Genomic DNA, 18,374 nt, shown 5'->3' with positions numbered 1-18,374 from the left:
GGCTGTTAGACGCCGCTGCTCACGGTGTGACGTAAGACCTTCAGCCTCATTGGTGAGGTACCCTTGAGAGGTGTAGCGAGACCATGGAGAGGCGGGGCGGCCCCTCACACAAGGCCTCACAACACTCACACTTTTCCCATGATTATAAAGTGTTGAGACGCCCACGACGTCACTCCCCTGGACGCTGTCTGACTGTCGTCTTGAGGCAGCGACAACCTTGACCAGCATGACACACTTACAGCACCCTGAGACGCCAGGCCCGCCCCGCCCCCCTCACTACCACACCCCTCCCCCTCTCTCTCACCCTCCACCCACACTCTCTCACCCTCCACCCACACTCTCTCACCCTCCACCCACACTCTCTCACCCTCCACCCACACTCTCTCACCCTCCACCCACACTCTCTCACCCTCCACCCACACTCTCTCACCCTCCACCCACACTCTCTCACCCTCCACCCACACTCTCTCACCCTCCACCCACACTCATTCACCCTCCACCCACACTCATTCACCCTCCACCCACACTCATTCACCCTCCACCCACACTCACCCTCCACCCACACTCTCTCACCCTCCACCCACACTCTCTCACCCTCCACCCACACTCATTCACCCTCCACCCACATTCACCCTCCACCCACATTCACCCTCCACCCACATTCACCCTCCACCCACACTCACCCTCCACCCACATTCACCCTCCACCCACACTCTCTCACCCTCCACCCACACTCTCTCACCCTCCACCCACACTCATTCACCCTCCACCCACATTCACCCTCCACCCACACTCACCCTCCACCCACATTCACCCTCCACCCACACTCTCTCACCCTCCACCCACACTCTCTCACCCTCCACCCACACTCTCTCACCCTCCACTCACACTCTCTCACCCTCCACCCACACTCTCTCACCCTCCACTCACACTCTCTCACCCTCCACCCACACTCTCTCACCCTCCACCCACACTCACACTCACCCTCCACTCACACTCTCTCTCACCCTCCACCCACACTCTCTCACCCTCCACCCACACTCTCTCACCCTCCACCCACACTCTCTCACCCTCCACCCACACTCTCTCACCCTCCACCCACACTCTCTCACCCTCCACTCACACTCTCTCACCCTCCACCCACACTCTCTCACCCTCCACCCACACTCTCTCACCCTCCACCCACACTCTCTCACCCTCCACCCACACTCTCTCACCCTCCACCCACACTCTCTCACCCTCCACCCACACTCTCTCACCCTCCACCCACACTCTCTCACCCTCCACCCACACTCTCTCACCCTCCACCCACACTCTCTCACCCTCCACCCACACTCTCTCACCCTCCACCCACACTCACCCTCCACCCACACTCTCTCACCCTCCACCCACACTCACCCTCCACCCACACTCTCTCACCCTCCACCCACACTCACCCTCCACCCACACTCTCTCACCCTCCACCCACACTCACCCTCCACTCACACTCTCTCACCCTCCACCCACACTCTCTCACCCTCCACTCACACTCTCTCACCCTCCACCCACACTCTCTCACCCTCCACCCACACTCACCCTCCACCCACACTCTCTCACCCTCCACCCACACTCACCCACATTCTCTCACCCTCCACCCACACTCACCCTCCACCCACACTCTCTCACCCTCCACCCACACTCACCCTCCACCCACACTCTCTCACCCTCCACCCACACTCACCCTCCACTCACACTCTCTCACCCTCCACCCACACTCTCTCACCCTCCACCCACACTCTCTCACCCTCCACTCACACTCTCTCACCCTCCACCCACACTCTCTCACCCTCCACCCACACTCTCTCACCCTCCACTCACACTCTCTCACCCTCCACTCACACTCTCTCACCCTCCACCCACACTCTCTCACCCTCCACCCACACTCTCTCACCCTCGACCCACACTCTCTCACCCTCCACCCACACTCTCTCACCCTCCACCCACACTCTCTCACCCTCCACCCACACTCACCCTCCACCCACACCCTCTCACCCTCCACCCACACCCTCTCACCCTCCACCCACACTCACCCTCCACCCACACTCACCCTCCACCCACACTCTCTCACCCTCCACCCACACTCTCTCACCCTCCACCCACACAGACTCGCTAGCCACACTTCTAGTGCCAGATAAGAGGTATAAGTGACGAGGACATTGATTGTAACCATGATATATATGTGCTTTGAATAATTATTACAATAATAATTATCGTATTTAATAATTATCACTCTTCCTTCTACTTGGTCTTGAAGGAGGCCGGCCTCGGGTGAAAGGGGGCTGTGACGCTCTCTGTCTGGAACCCGTAGGTGCGGGCCGTCCACCTCCCGAGGGTCGTGCCCCCCAGGCTCTGCTTCAGGAGGCTGGGGTCGTTCATACCCTTGATGGGGTGGTTCTTCTCCGGCCCCGACCACGACGGTCTCCGGGGTTGGAGGTCCCTGTGCCCTTCTTCACCAACTTCGAGGTCAACCCCAGAACTCAGTTCCTGCGACGGCGCTGGAACCAATCGTATTGGCGTATGCCTTTCCATTGGAGACTTTCAGCGCCGTGGAGAGGGGGACCTGCTGCCTGGGTAACAGCTTCTCCCCCGAATCAACCTACCGTGGCTTTGTGCCCTGGTGAGGCCACTCCAGAAGGGACCGACACCAGAGCGCAACTCCATAGTCTCCTGAGACTGATGGATGCCTACTACTATATATGTGCTTCAGCCTACAGTTTAGACCTATTGTCTTGTGTATGACCCTCTGTCCTGTGTGACAGTGAATACCAGCATTATCCTCACTTTAATAAGACTTAATTGAAATCCTCAGATTGGGCAAAATTGTAATTAATTTTGTCAATAAAGATGTTAATAATAATAATAATAATAATAATAATAATAATAATAATAATAATAATAAATAATAATAATAATAAGGAAAGGAGACCTTGAAATGAACCTCACGTCGCTTGACAAAGGATTTGAGGGAGTTGTGATTACACAAAATGTTCAGAAGTACGGTAGATATGGTAGATAGGGCAGGGTAGATAAGGCATGGTAGATAGGGCAGGGTAGAGGGGGCAGGGTAGATGGGGCAGGGTAGATAAGGCAGGGTAGAGGGCAGGGTAGATAGGGCAGGGTAGATAGGGCATGGTAGATAGGGCAGGGTAGATAAGGCAGGTTAGATAAGGCAGGTTAGATAGGGCAGGGTAGATAGGGATAAGGTACATAAAGCCACTACTTAAGACAGGTGGTGCTCGCACAACCCGTTCTCGCAAATTTAGTAAGCCAATATTGACTTATTAAATATGTGCATAGGTGACATACTTAACATAATAGTTTCCCTTGAAAAGCTTCATAGAAAACACCGACCTTACCTAACCTACTTAGTATGTTAAAATAAGCATCTTATAGCTTCGTAATTACAATTGTTACTTAACCTATTATAGGTATAGGTTAGGTAATAATTGTAATTACGAAGCAATAAGATGCTTATCTTAACATACTAAGTAGGTTAGGTAAGGTCGGTGTTTTCTATGAAGCTTTTCAAGGGAAACTATTATGTTAAGTATGTCACCTATGCACATATTTAATAAGTCAATATTGGCTTACTAAATTTGCGAGAACGGGTTGACTCGCACAAGGGGACACAGGTGGAAACTGAGTATCTAAATGAGCAACACATTAGAAAGTATGTTTTTAGTGTGAGTAGTTAACAAATAGAACGCGCTAGGCCCTATGCGGTGGTTACCTAATTTGAGGTTACCTTGAGGTGCTTCCGGGGCTTAGCGTCCCCGCGGCCCGGTCGTCGACCAGGCCTCCTGGTTGCTGGACAAGCAAGTTAGGTGGAGACAGACTCCATACACCATTTCAAATGTAGATATGATAAGAGCCCAATAGCCTCAGAAACTTGTACATCGGTTCGGTTGATTGACAGTTGAGAGGGTGGGACCAAAGAGCCGAAATTCAACCCCAGCAAGCATAATTGGTGAATATAACTAGGTGAGCACACTAACTCTTCAAGCCAATATTACTCCGGACAAGGACGTTGTGTACGACCTGAACAGCTCTCCTCTCCTCTCTCTTCTCATCTCCCCCTTCTCTCTTCCCTCCCTCCCCCTCCCCCCTCCCACTCCCCATCCCTCTCCCCTTTCCCTTTCCCCTCTCCCACTATCCTTGTACTCTAGTGTGTGGCTGAAGCGCTACCCTTCACTCAGTCAACACGTCACTTCCTTCATGCAGTCTTGAGTGTTTCTCTCCTACATCTTGGTGATCCATAGCTGCCAGTTGTGAGAGTTGGTTCACCACGAGCACCAAGCAAGAGAACCTTATGGAGAGGGAGCCTCAGCCAAGCCGTGGAGGAGGACCTTGACAGGAGCCGCCAAGTGGAGGGGGGATGGTGGAGCAGCAGAGGTACTCACATTCTCGTGCTTGAAGAAACAGAGCATCCGCAGCTCGCGAAAGACTCGCTTACTGGAGACGAGAGTTTGGAACACGTTGGGCATCTTTTTGAGCGCGACTCTCCGTCCGTCCCGCGGGTCCGTCACCGCCCTGTACGGGAGACAACACGTCCTCTCTGTTACCATACTTATATTGCAACTGATTCAAACACTTTATGAATAAATATTCGTGCATTGTTAATTGGGTTAGTTTACACACATATATACAGTAAATTATATACATAAGAGAAAGGAATTATCAGGGGCAAGCCCCAAGCCCTATATATATAGGGCAATATATATAGACTATATATAGCACTGGTATATATATATATATAGACTATATATAGCACTGGTATATATATATATATATAGACTATATATAGCACTGGTATATATATATATAGACTATATATATATACTATATATATATATATATATATACTATATATATATATATATATATATATATAAAACTGAAAACTCACACCCCAGAAGTGACTCGAACCCATACTCCCAGGAGCCACGCAACTGGTATGTACAAGACGCCTTAATCCACTTGACCATCACGACCGGACAAAATGAGGTGATAGCCGAGGCTATTTGAACCACCCCACCGCCGGCACTCGGATAGTAATCTTGGGCATAGCATTTTACCAAATCACCTCATTCTTTGGGGCACACGTGAGGAACACAAATGCGAACAAGCCTGAATGGTCCCCAGGACAATATGCAACTGAAAACTCACACCCCAGAAGTGACTCGAACCCATACTCCCAGGAGCCACGCAACTGGTATGTACAAGACGCCTTAATCCACTTGACCATCACGACCGGACAAAATGAGGTGATAGCCGAGGCTATTTGAACCACCCCACCGCCGGCACTCGGATAGTAATCTTGGGCATAGCATTTTACCAAATCACCTCATTCTTTGGGGCACACGTGAGGAACACAAATGCGAACAAGCCTGAATGGTCCCCAGGACAATATGCAACTGAAAACTCACACCCCAGAAGTGACTCGAACCCATACTCCCAGGAGCCACGCAACTGGTATGTACAAGACGCCTTAATCCACTTGACCATCACGACCGGACAAAATGAGGTGATAGCCGAGGCTATTTGAACCACCCCACCGCCGGCACTCGGATAGTAATCTTGGGCATAGCATTTTACCAAATCACCTCATTCTTTGGGGCACACGTGAGGAACACAAATGCGAACAAGCCTGAATGGTCCCCAGGACAATATGCAACTGAAAACTCACACCCCAGAAGTGACTCGAACCCATACTCCCAGGAGCCACGCAACTGGTATGTACAAGACGCCTTAATCCACTTGACCATCACGACCGGACAAAATGAGGTGATAGCCGAGGCTATTTGAACCACCCCACCGCCGGCACTCGGATAGTAATCTTGGGCATAGCATTTTACCAAATCACCTCATTCTTTGGGGCACACGTGAGGAACACAAATGCGAACAAGCCTGAATGGTCCCCAGGACAATATGCAACTGAAAACTCACACCCCAGAAGTGACTCGAACCCATACTCCCAGGAGCCACGCAACTGGTATGTACAAGACGCCTTAATCCACTTGACCATCACGACCGGACAAAATGAGGTGATAGCCGAGGCTATTTGAACCACCCCACCGCCGGCACTCGGATAGTAATCTTGGGCATAGCATTTTACCAAATCACCTCATTCTTTGGGGCACACGTGAGGAACACAAATGCGAACAAGCCTGAATGGTAAAATGCTATGCCCAAGATTACTATCCGAGTGCCGGCGGTGGGGTGGTTCAAATAGCCTCGGCTATCACCTCATTTTGTCCGGTCGTGATGGTCAAGTGGATTAAGGCGTCTTGTACATACCAGTTGCGTGGCTCCTGGGAGTATGGGTTCGAGTCACTTCTGGGGTGTGAGTTTTCAGTTGCATATTGTCCTGGGGACCATTCAGGCTTGTTCGCATTTGTGTTCCTCACGTGTGCCCCAAAGAATGAGGTGATTTGGTAAAATGCTATGCCCAAGATTACTATCCGAGTGCCGGCGGTGGGGTGGTTCAAATAGCCTCGGCTATCACCTCATTTTGTCCGGTCGTGATGGTCAAGTGGATTAAGGCGTCTTGTACATACCAGTTGCGTGGCTCCTGGGAGTATGGGTTCGAGTCACTTCTGGGGTGTGAGTTTTCAGTTGCATATTGTCCTGGGGACCATTCAGGCTTGTTCGCATTTGTGTTCCTCACGTGTGCCCCAAAGAATGAGGTGATTTGGTAAAATGCTATGCCCAAGATTACTATCCGAGTGCCGGCGGTGGGGTGGTTCAAATAGCCTCGGCTATCACCTCATTTTGTCCGGTCGTGATGGTCAAGTGGATTAAGGCGTCTTGTACATACCAGTTGCGTGGCTCCTGGGAGTATGGGTTCGAGTCACTTCTGGGGTGTGAGTTTTCAGTTGCATATTGTCCTGGGGACCATTCAGGCTTGTTCGCATTTGTGTTCCTCACGTGTGCCCCAAAGAATGAGGTGATTTGGTAAAATGCTATGCCCAAGATTACTATCCGAGTGCCGGCGGTGGGGTGGTTCAAATAGCCTCGGCTATCACCTCATTTTGTCCGGTCGTGATGGTCAAGTGGATTAAGGCGTCTTGTACATACCAGTTGCGTGGCTCCTGGGAGTATGGGTTCGAGTCACTTCTGGGGTGTGAGTTTTCAGTTGCATATTGTCCTGGGGACCATTCAGGCTTGTTCGCATATATATATATATATATATATATATATAATATATATATATATATAGCTATATATAGTATAGACTATATATAGCACTGGGAAGGGGTCAGGATCAGGATTTGGGATGAGACGAGGGGGGGGGGGGGGAAGGAATGGTGCCCAACCTCTTGGACGGTCCGGGGATTGAACGCCGACCTGCATGAATCGAGACTGTCGCTCTACCGTCCACCCCAAGTGTCAGCTCTCAAACTGTAAGACGGCTGGATTATAGCCAATCACAGGGTCAGCTAGGCCCATGACGTCATTCCCACAGAGCCAGCAGTGGCCGGTCTCAAGTGGAGGCCGCCAGTGTCACACAGACCTGGGAGAGGGCAGGACCTCGGTGCTTCACAACTATCTTATTTACCTTACTCAATACAGTCCTGGGAAGCGACCTACAGTCTCCTTCAGTCCCCACCAACTTCTAATCAACAACCAACCAAGCACGAATACAAGAGAATTTAGAGAACTAATATAAAGTAATCACTCCATGAAGTTATATAAAGTTATATATCCTCCAGTCGCTTCCGTTGTCCGGTACGACAACTTTTGGTCTTAAGTAACGCATACGAGCGATAAGCGACGTTGTTACTGTCTCCCCGGCTTGGTCCCTTCTCTTGATAATTACTTAGTCTTTCCATCAAGTATCAAGATGACCAAGTTCAATCATAATGATATTTGTTCTAACTCTGAGGACTCTAAATCACTCCGGCCTCCCAATAGGGCGTCACATTTTGACGTATAATCTTAGACCAAACATTCATACTAGAAACTAGTAGCGGCTCGCGAAATTGTCATACTGTTCCGTTTTGTGTTTTCTTTAGTACGACGGTTTCTTGACGTTGGGAAACCTTAGGAGGACGGACTGCTGTAATAGCATCATACAACCTGACAAGTGTGCCCTCTTGACACATCATTGCTTCACTATACAGTATACACGCACCTGCAACACCCTCACCTTAACTACACCACTCACCTGCTGCACATCAATGTCCTAACTACCCTTCAGGGCAGTAAGTATCAAACACCTAACAACTTGGATACCTTGAAACTATCTTGAGGTGGTTGCTTGGAAGGGTGAGCCAACCACCCGGTGTGAGGTGTGAGGACGGGTCCCAGCCACCCGCACGCACGCACGCACGCACGCACTCCCTTCACGGTTCAAGATGCGTGTAATTAAGCTGAAGACCTGTTGGCTGTTCTTAGAATTACAGAGGGGTAATTAGAGGTCTTATATGTTGATATAGTTGTTATTGTACTTATCTTTTGGCAGTTTGAAGTGTTTTTATGGTGTCGCAGCCCGCAGCCCCATGAAGCTGGTTGATGGGGTTGTGGGAGTTCTGCTCCCCAAGCCCGGCCCGCAGGCCCGGTTCAATATTGCCGGACCAACCTGGCTGTGGTTGGTACGTGGGCCTGCGGGCCGCTCCAAGCAACAGCCTGGTGGACCAAACTCTCACAAGTCGAGCCTGGCCTCGGGCCGGGCTTGGGGAGTAGAACTCCCAGAACCCCATTAAGCAGGTAGCGCCCATGTAGCTACAGCAGCCTGCCCCATGCAGCACCTCAGACACTACCCTTCACGCCCTCTACCTATGTAGAGTCCCCTCCAACAGTTGCGACCCGGACAGGTAGAAGGTCGGCCTCACCCTGACACACTTTTCTAATTGCGCTTACGGCATATCTACCTTTTCCCGGGACAGTTGTGCACAGTCGATGTTCCCCGGGTTTATTGTGCACACTGTTTATTCTCCGGTTGATTTTGCTTTGTTGATGGATGTTGAAAATATGTGAGAACATTTCCTGCTGGGATATCCTGGTGTGACAGGTGACACAAGTACAAAATAATATTGTGAACGAGAGACTAATTGTCGTGACAAGTATCATTACTAATGACATGACACTTGTCACGTCAATTTCCTTCGTTCACATAATCAACTCTCTCAGTCTCACAGCCAAGGCTGTTGTGCCCTCTGAATGTGTGCGTGTTCATCAATGTCATTCAGTGTTTTAAGAACACCATTTTTCCCCTAGCAAAGGAAATTGATGTTTCTCGCTTTTGACCATAAAAGATATTAGTTTCCACTTCAAAAGATCGTGTTGATAACTAATTTTACAGATGTCGACCGCCGAGGAAATGTTATTTTTTTTTTTTGTAGGGATATTCGTGAGCGGGCCCAATGCCTCTGGTCCAAGAGGCCAGTGCTTGGAGCGGCCCGCAGGCCCACATACCCACCACAACCCGGTTGGTCTGGCACTTCCTAAAGAAACTTCAAGAAGCTTTTTTTTCACTTCTTGAAAAAATGTCCACGGTTGTTTCGGCAATATTTCTAATGCCCGCTGGGAGGATGTTGAACAATCGTGAACTTGTGATGTTGATACAGGGTGTTCTCTGGTGGTGGCCACGGGACCCCTGCTCTTCACTGGAGGATGACGACGTGTAACCGGTCTCCTCTACTCTCCCCTCAACACATTAGGAGCAGAGGAAGAGCAGCGGAAGAGGAGGGGGAGAAGACTGGTTCTTGATGACCTGGATAACAGCCAAGTGCCATTATACCACCAACTTCCACATAGGAACTAACAGCAAGGAAGTGGTGGTGATGGTACGGGTGGTGGTGGTTGTGGTGATGATGGTGGTGGTTGTGGTGGTTGTGGTGGTGATGGTGGTGGTGACGGTGGTAGTGAGGGTGGTGGTGGTTGTGGTGGTGAGGGTGGTAGTGAGAGGGTGAAGGTGGTGGTTGTGGTGATGGGATGGTTGAGGTGATGGGATGGTTGAAGTGATGGGGTGGTTGTGGTGGTGGTGAGGGTGGTGGTTGTGGTGATGGTGGAGGGGTGACGATGGTCGTGGGGGTGACTGTAGATGTGGTGGTTGTGGAGGTGGTTGTGGTGGTGATGGTGGTGAGGGTGGTGGTTGTGGTGATGGGATGGTTGTGGTGATGGGATGGTTGTGGTGATGAGGTGATTGTGGTGATGGTGGTGGTGATGGTGGTGGTTGATGTGGGGATGGTTAAGAATAGTAGTTGATGGGCAGCTGTCAGGCTGCCCATCACCTGACAGCCTGACAGCTGGGTGGACAACGCTTCGGATTCATAGTCATGAGGTTCCGGGTTCGATCCCCGGTGGAGGTGGAGGCGGAGACAAATGGACAAACTATTTCTTTCACCCTGATGCTCCTGTTCACCAAGCAGTAAATAGGTACCCGGAAGTTAGACAGCTGATCGGGCTGCTTCCTGGGGGTGTGTAACAAAAAGGAGGCCTGGTCGAGGAACGGGCCGCGGGGACGCTAAGCCCCGAAATCATCTCAAGATAACCTCAAGAAGATGATTGACGGTGGTCGTGTTGGTGATGATTCCGTGTGGTGATTACGGGGTAGTGCTGTGGTGATGATTTTGTGTACCATAAACCCTTGTGGAGTTCAGGGGATCAATATTTCCGTAACCACATTTGTCGAAAGATTTTACGAAATCCGTATAAATTACATCAGCGTTTTGCTTGTCTTCCACGGCATCTTGTGTCTTGTCATTTTGGTCCAGCAACTGTGAGAGCCAGGAGCGCCCTGTTCTGAACCCGTGTTGTCCAGGGTTATGGAGACACTGAGGTTCCATGTGGTTTATGATCTTGCTTCTTAGCACTCTTTCAAGGATTTTTATGATGTGTGATGTTAGTGTTATCGGGCTTTTTTGCCTCTGCTTTCCTACCTTGTTTGTGGAGTGGCGGGATCTCCGCTGTTTTAAGAATGGTGGGATAACACCAGTATCAAGGCGCCTTCTCCAAAAGATGTACTGGATCATCTTTTGCTAACGACACTAGGATTTTTATGAGCGTAGACAATATAGAGGACCTAATCATAGAAGGAAAGCAACAGGTAAACGACCTGGGAATTATGATGTCTGACGACCTGACATTTAATGAAGATAACCAAACAAATATAGTGTCGGCCAGGAAAATGACAGGATGGATTATGTGAACGTTCAAATCCAGAGACCCCACAGCAATGTTAGTACCATTTAAATCAATTGTGTTGTCCCGTCTTGAGTATTGTTCGGTACTCACTTCCCTTTCAGAGTTGGAGAGATATCTGAATTAGAGGGAATACAGAGAACATATACGGCACGCTTAGAAACGATAAGACATTAAATTATTGGGACCGTCTCAATGCTGGTTGATACCTGGTTGATGGGGTTCTGGGAGTTCTTCTACTCCCTAAGCCCGGCCTGAGGCCAGGCTTGACTTGTGAGAGTTTGGTCCACTAGGCTGTTGCTTGGAGCGGCCCGCAGGCCCACATACCCACCACAGCCCGGTTGGTCCGGCACTCCTTGGAGGAATAAATCTGTCATGGATTTGGGAATAATGATGTCCGACGGCCTAACGTTTAGGGAGCATAACCAAGCAAATATTGCGACAGCCAGAAAAATGATAGGATGGATTACGAGAATTTTCAAATCCAGTGATCCCATCACTATGGTTGTACTCTTCAAGTCACTTGTGTTGTCCCGTCTTGAGTACTGCTCAGTACTCACTTCCCCCTTCAGAGCAGGAGAGATTGCTGAAATAGAGGGAATACAGAGAACATATACGGCACGCATAGACGCAATAAAGCACCTAAATTATTGGGATCGTCTCAAAGCCCTCCAAATGTACTCACTAGAAAGAAGACGAGAGAGATACCAAATAATATACACCTGGAAGATACTGGAGGGCCAAGTACCAAATCTACACAGTAAAATAACAACGTACTGGAGTGAACGACATGGAAGAAAATGCAGAATAGAACCAGTGAAGAGCAGAGGTGCCATAGGCACAATCAGAGAACACTGTATAAACATCAGAGGTCCGCGGTTGTTCAACGTCCTACCAGCGACTATAAGAAATATTGCCGGAACAACCGTGGACATCTTCAAGAGAAAACTGGACTGTTTTCTAAAAGAAGTTCTGGATCAACCGGGCTGTGGTGGGTATGTGGGCCTGCGGGCCGCTCCAAGCAACAGCCTGGTGGACCAAACTCTCACAAGTCAAACCTGGCCTCGGGCCGGGCTTGGGGAGTAGAACTCCCAGAACCCCATCAAGCAGGTATGAACCTCTACCACGTCATTGGTCGAGCTCAGGAGCTCTGTGCATGCCAGCTCCTCTTTAATATACAGATCCACTCCTCCACTTGACCTAATTACTCTCTCACATGTATATAGATTATAATTTGGGATCCAAATTCCACCATCCATGTGGTCTTTTGTGTGGGTTTCTGTACATGCACCAAATATTGATCTCGATTCTATTAGGAGGCCATTTATGAAGTTAATTTTATTTCTTGATTTTTGTCTTGACTTGTGAGAGCTTGCTCCACCAGGCTGTTGCTTGGAGCGGCCCGCAGGCTCACATACCCACCACAGCCCGGTTGGTCCGGCACTTCTTGAAGAAAACTATCTAGTTTTCTCTTGAAGATGTCCACGGTTGTTCCGGCAATATTTCTTATACTCGCTGGGAGGTATATGCCAATATGCATGCCAATATGCAACTGAAAACTCCACACCCCAGAAGGATTCGAACCCAGAGAGCAAGGAGCACTATGCACCTTGGTGTACCTGGTACCTTAACCACTAGACCACACTGACTGTACAAACTACGTTGTCGGATCTTGGATAAATAGTCTCCCGACTACCAAGATTTTTGTACAGTTAGTGTGGTCTAGTGGTTAAGGTACCTGGTACGCCAAGGTGCATGGCCTGGCTAGCTGTCTGGGTTCGAATCCTTATGGGGTGTGGAGTTTTCAGTTATATTATATATATATATATATATATATATATATATATATATATATATATATATATATATATATATATATATCGGGAAAGATTGCCAGACATGAAGCAGTCAATGACATCATCAAGAGAAGTTTAGCTACAGCTGAGTGTCCAGCACAAAGAGAACCTCAGTTGTGCAGACCTGACAAGTCACCAACGCCCAGATGGAGTCACCATTGGCTGATACCTATCTATCTCACTGTACAGCTGAGGGAGGCGGGGCGGCCACCTTCAGGGAGACCCAGAAAACTAACAAGTACAGGGACCTAGAACGTTGTTACTGGTTCGTGCAGATAGACTCTGAAACCCTGGGCGCCCCCTAGGGTAAATGTGCACTTAAGTTCCTAAAGGAGGTGGGTGAAGAACTCATTGAGAAAACTAAAGACTCGAGAGTAGCCATTTTCCTTTTCCAGCGCCTCAGTGTCGCAGTCAAGAGAGGTAATGCGTGCTGTATCTTAAGGACGCACCCCACCTCCGAGGAGCTGGATGAGGTCTTCCAACAGTGATTGTTATATGTGGGTGTTTTCTGTAAACTGTAGCAATGTAATAAAATATAATAAAATTTAAGGAAAAAAATGGGGGTGGTAGGAGAGGAAAATATTAAAGTGTTCTGAATACTCCTTATATAAATATATATATATATATATATATATATATATATATATATATATATATATATATATATATATATATATATATATATATATTGATAGCAGTCTTTCTTGTAAACATATATTATTAAATATGACCGAAAAAGTAAGATTAATAATTCTAACACGATTTTTCTCAATATTTCTTATGTTTCTTTTCACTGTCGACAGTGAAAAGAAACATAAGAAATATTGAGAAAATTCGTGTTAGAATTATTAATCTTACTTTTTCGGTCATATTTAATAATATATATTATTATATACATACATACATATATATATATATATATATATATATATATATATATATATATATATATATATATATATATATTATTATATACATGTATATATGTATATGTGTGTGTGTGTGTGTGTGTGTGTGTGTGTGTGTGTGTGTGTGTGTGTGTGTGTGTGTGTGTGTGTGTATGTGTGTGTGTATGTGTGTGTGTATGTGTGTATGTGTGTATGTGTGTATGTGTGTATGTGTGTATGTGTGTGTGTGTGTGTATGTGTGTGTGTATGTGTGTGTGTGTATGTGCGTGTGTGTGTGTGTGTGTGTGTGTGTGTGTGTGTGTGTGTGTGTGTGTGTGTGTGTGTGTGTGTGTATGTGTGTGTGTGTGTGTGTGTGTGTAATAACATAACATCAGTTGGAGTAATGAGGTGATTGGTACCAGCGACCAAGGCACTCCCAGCCGCGCAACATTACCCCTGTACCACGACATGATACAAGTTATACAACCTGAAATTCCACTGAATCCGCAGGAAGTGTACCAAGTCGTGATAGGGAGTGCCTTGGTCGCTGGTTCGAGTCACCCCCACTGCTCCAACTGACCTTCTCCATGATGTTCAATGAAAACCAGTTCCAGCTCGTGCGCTGTCATAAAAACGATGAAAAGAAAACCGTAAACATAAAACGTAGTCAAATCAAACTATTGAAGGAAAAGACCAAGTAAAAGACCTGAGAGTAATCATGTCTAAAGACCTAACAGTTAAACAACACAAAGTAGTTGTCATAACCATAAGAAAAATGACAGGTTAAATAACTAGAACCTTTCAAACAATAGATGCCATACCAATGACTTAAAACTGGTGCAAAGTAGGGTGTTCTATTGCACTGTTCTTTCAACAGTCCCATTCAAAGCTGGAGAAGTTGGAGAGTGCTGCTCGAATCCATTCAATAACATATTAAAACCCCTCAAGTTGTCCTCCCTGGAGTGTAAGCGGGAGGTTATCTACCTTGAGGTTACTTTGAGGTGATTTCGGGGCTCAACGACCCCGCGGCCCGGTCGTCGACCAGGCCTCCTGGTTGCTGGACTGGTCAACCAGGATGTTGGACGCAGCTGCTCGCAGCCTGACGTATGAGTCACAGCCTGGTTGATCAGGTATCCTTTGGAGATGTTTGTCAAGTTCTCTCTTGAACACTGTGAGGGGTCGGCCAGTTATGCCCCTTATGTGTAGTGGAAGCGTGTTGAACAGTCTCGGGCCTCTGATGTTGATAGTTCTCTCTCAGAGTACCTGTTGCACCTCTGCTTTTCAACGGGGGTATTCACCACATCCTGCCATGCCTTCTGGTCTCATGTGATGTTATTTCTGTGTGCAGGTTTAGGACCAGCCCCTCAATTATTTTCCACGTATAGATTATTATATATCTCTCCCGCCTGCGCTCAAGGGAGTACAGATTTAGGCTCTTTAGTCGGTCCCAATAGTTTAGATGTTTTACTGAGTGGATTCTAGCAGTAAAGGATCTCTGCACGCTCTCCAGGTCAGCAATTTCTCCAGCTTTGAAAGGGGCTGTCATTGTGCAGCAGTACTCCACTCTAGAGAGCACAAGCGTTTTGAAAAGTATCATCATCGGTATAGCATCTCTAGTGTGAAAAGTTCTTGTTATCCAACCTGTCATTTTTCTTGCAGTTGTGACGGCTACTTTATTGTGTTCTTTAAAGGTAAGGTCTTCCGACATGAGTACACCCAGATCCTTTACATTGCCTTTTCGTTCTATGTTATGATTTGACTGAGTTTTATATCTCTTAGGGAGATACATAGTAGTGTACACCTGGCAAATATTAGAGGCACTGGTTGTAAATTTGTACACGGAAATAATTCCTTACTCTATTTATATCTCCTTATATATTTATGGATAAAAAAGTGTAACAAAGGGAATATAAATAAAGTTTTAAATATATCAACACAAAATAGAACTCTAAACAATGGATATAAACTGGAGAAATTTAGATTCAGGATAAACCTGGGTGAATGCTGGTTTAATAAAAACAGGATTGTTGATTAATGGCACAATTTACCGGGTAACACGATAGACGAGGGATGACTGTACTGTTTCAAGAGTAGGTGCAACATAAACGATAAACATGAATGAGTTTGGGTGGAAATAAATAGGAGCTGCTTCGAATGGAACAAGTTTCCTGTAGTGTTATGTCCTTACGAGACGAGGAGGCATGACAGAATGCGCAAAATAACACCACTAAAAAGTTGGTTGCAATATATATAAAACTGGGCAGGTCAACCAACCTGTCCTCTTACAAAGAACGTGGCTTTTCGCTCGTATGCGTTACATAAGACCAAAAATGGTTGTACTAGACAATGGAAGCGGCTGGCGAAAGTGACGTACTGTCCCGTTTTCTGTTTTGGGTCCTCTGGTAGGTTAGGAGAGGGCACTTTACATTGACCGTTTTCTTGACGTTGGGATACCTTAGGAGGACGGACTGGTTCAATAACATCAAGGACACAAGACCTGTCAACACGTACAAGAGGAATAACTACCCAGTCTCTTTCAGCGTTCGAGGGGGAACATGACACATCCCTCTAAAGCCTGCACTATTAACTTGGCGACGACTCATACACATGCACAATTATTGGTCGCTTTAACACACTTCCTAAGGAATGCATTAAGGCATGTTTCTCCATAGTCACCCAAGACAACTTTTTCTAAAATTATCCCCAATTTAATCCCACGCTCTCAAAAAGCCCCCCCCCCCCCCCGTGTGTACGCTCCCCCCACGATGCAACCCACAACAAGCCCCTAACTCCCACCCACCTATTTACTGCACCTATTCAATCACTACGGTAAACTGGAAAACATACTGACCATTTACCCTTAAATTTGCTTAACCATATTAAATAACGAACACCTTTTTCATACAAGTGCATCTCTCAAGAATCCTTCACTGACTTGTGCCAGTTACATTTCATACTCGTAAATTGAAAAGTGTATAACACCTGATGAAGTACAATTTAGGTCAATTGTCTTGTGTATATCTGTATGTCCTGTGTGTCAGACAATACGAGCAGCACCTCACTGTAATAACACCAAAGTGAATTACTCACATTAGGCAACATTGTATATTAAATTGGTAAATAAAGATGTTAATCATGATGACCAACATTACCTGTGCCGTGCCCCTCAGGTGAGTGTAGTGAGCTTCACAGTACACCACCAGCTCACAGTTACTGTCAAGAGCCGCCACGTGAAGTGACCGGTGCCCAGATAACACCTTTTGTTACACGTTTTGATTACGTCAATAATGTTCCTGCACACACAGTCTTGTGAGTTTACAGAGACCCACTGTAGTGGCCTAGGTGGTGGTTCAGAAGGGAAGAACCACTGTGTGTGACAGCTTGCAGGTATACCCCTGGTACACCCCTGGTGTGTCAAGGGGTAGCCGCGTGGCCCGGGGCTCGAGAGGGGGGGGGGTTAAGGGGGAGGGAGAGGTGGGGGGGGGGGGAGATAAGTTGGGTGTAGGAGCAGTCTTTGTTGTCTGGCTACAGCTGCCTGTCCCCCCCCCCACCTCCTCCCCCCTCTCATTTCTCCCTCATGCTATTTTCCCCCCACCTACTTATAACCCCCCACCCCCCTTTTATATATATACTGGTCAGTATCCTTGCCTTCTTTCTTTCCCTACCTGTCACCTCCCTCTCCCTACTGTCACCCCCACTCATTACTGTCACCCCCTCCCCCTACTGTCACCCCCACTCATTACTGTCACCCCCTCCCCCTACTGTCACCCCCTCTCCATACTGTCACCCCCTCCCCCTACTGTCACCCCCTCTCCATACTGTCACCCCCTCTCCTTACTATCACCCCCTCCCCCTACTGTCACCCACTCCCCCTACTGTCACCCCCTCTCCATACTGTCACCCCCTCTCCATACTGTCACCCCCTCCCCCTACTGTCACCCCCTCTCCATACTGTCACCCCCTCCCCCTACTGTCACCCCCTCTCCATACTGTCACCCCCTCCCCCTACTGTCACCCCCTCCCCCTACTGTCACCCCCTCTCCATACTGTCACCCCCTCTCATTACTGTCACCCACTCCCCCTACTGTCACCCCCTCTCCATACTGTCACCCCCTCTCATTACTGTCACCCACTCCCCCTACTGTCACCCCCTCTCCATACTGTCACCCCCTCTCCATACTGTCACCCCCTCTCCATACTGTCACCCCCTCTCCATACTGTCACCCCCTCTCCATACTGTCACCCCCTCTCCTTACTGTCACCCACTCCCCCTACTGTCACCCCCTCCCCCTACTGTCACCCCCTCTCATTACTGTCACCCACTCCCCCTACTGTCACCCCCTCTCATTACTGTCACCCCCTCCCCCTACTGTCACCCCCTCTCATTACTGTTACCCCCTCCCCCTACTGTCACCCCCTCTCCATACTGTCACCCCCTCCCCCTACT

At 48.0% G+C, this 18,374-nt stretch overlaps 1 protein-coding gene across 4 annotated transcripts in view; it reads right to left on the bottom strand.

The window, feature by feature from the left end:
- The window catches only part of nmo (serine/threonine-protein kinase nemo), a 255,601-nt gene that overhangs the window by 60,758 nt on the left and 176,469 nt on the right, over positions 1 to 18,374 (bottom strand). For all 4 annotated transcript variants that reach the window (XM_069326588.1, XM_069326584.1, XM_069326585.1 and 1 more), the window contains exon 2: positions 4,440 to 4,569. In XM_069326588.1, the coding sequence (XP_069182689.1) occupies positions 4,440 to 4,569 (130 nt within the window). The remainder of the gene's footprint in view (positions 1 to 4,439; positions 4,570 to 18,374) is intronic.

The sequence above is a fragment of the Procambarus clarkii genome, chromosome 18 (genome assembly GCF_040958095.1).
Source record: "Procambarus clarkii isolate CNS0578487 chromosome 18, FALCON_Pclarkii_2.0, whole genome shotgun sequence".
Classification (NCBI taxonomy): Eukaryota; Metazoa; Arthropoda; class Malacostraca; order Decapoda; family Cambaridae; genus Procambarus; species Procambarus clarkii.
The sequence above is the reverse complement of the archived record's forward strand: the minus strand, read 5'-3'. Positions and strand labels throughout refer to the sequence as shown.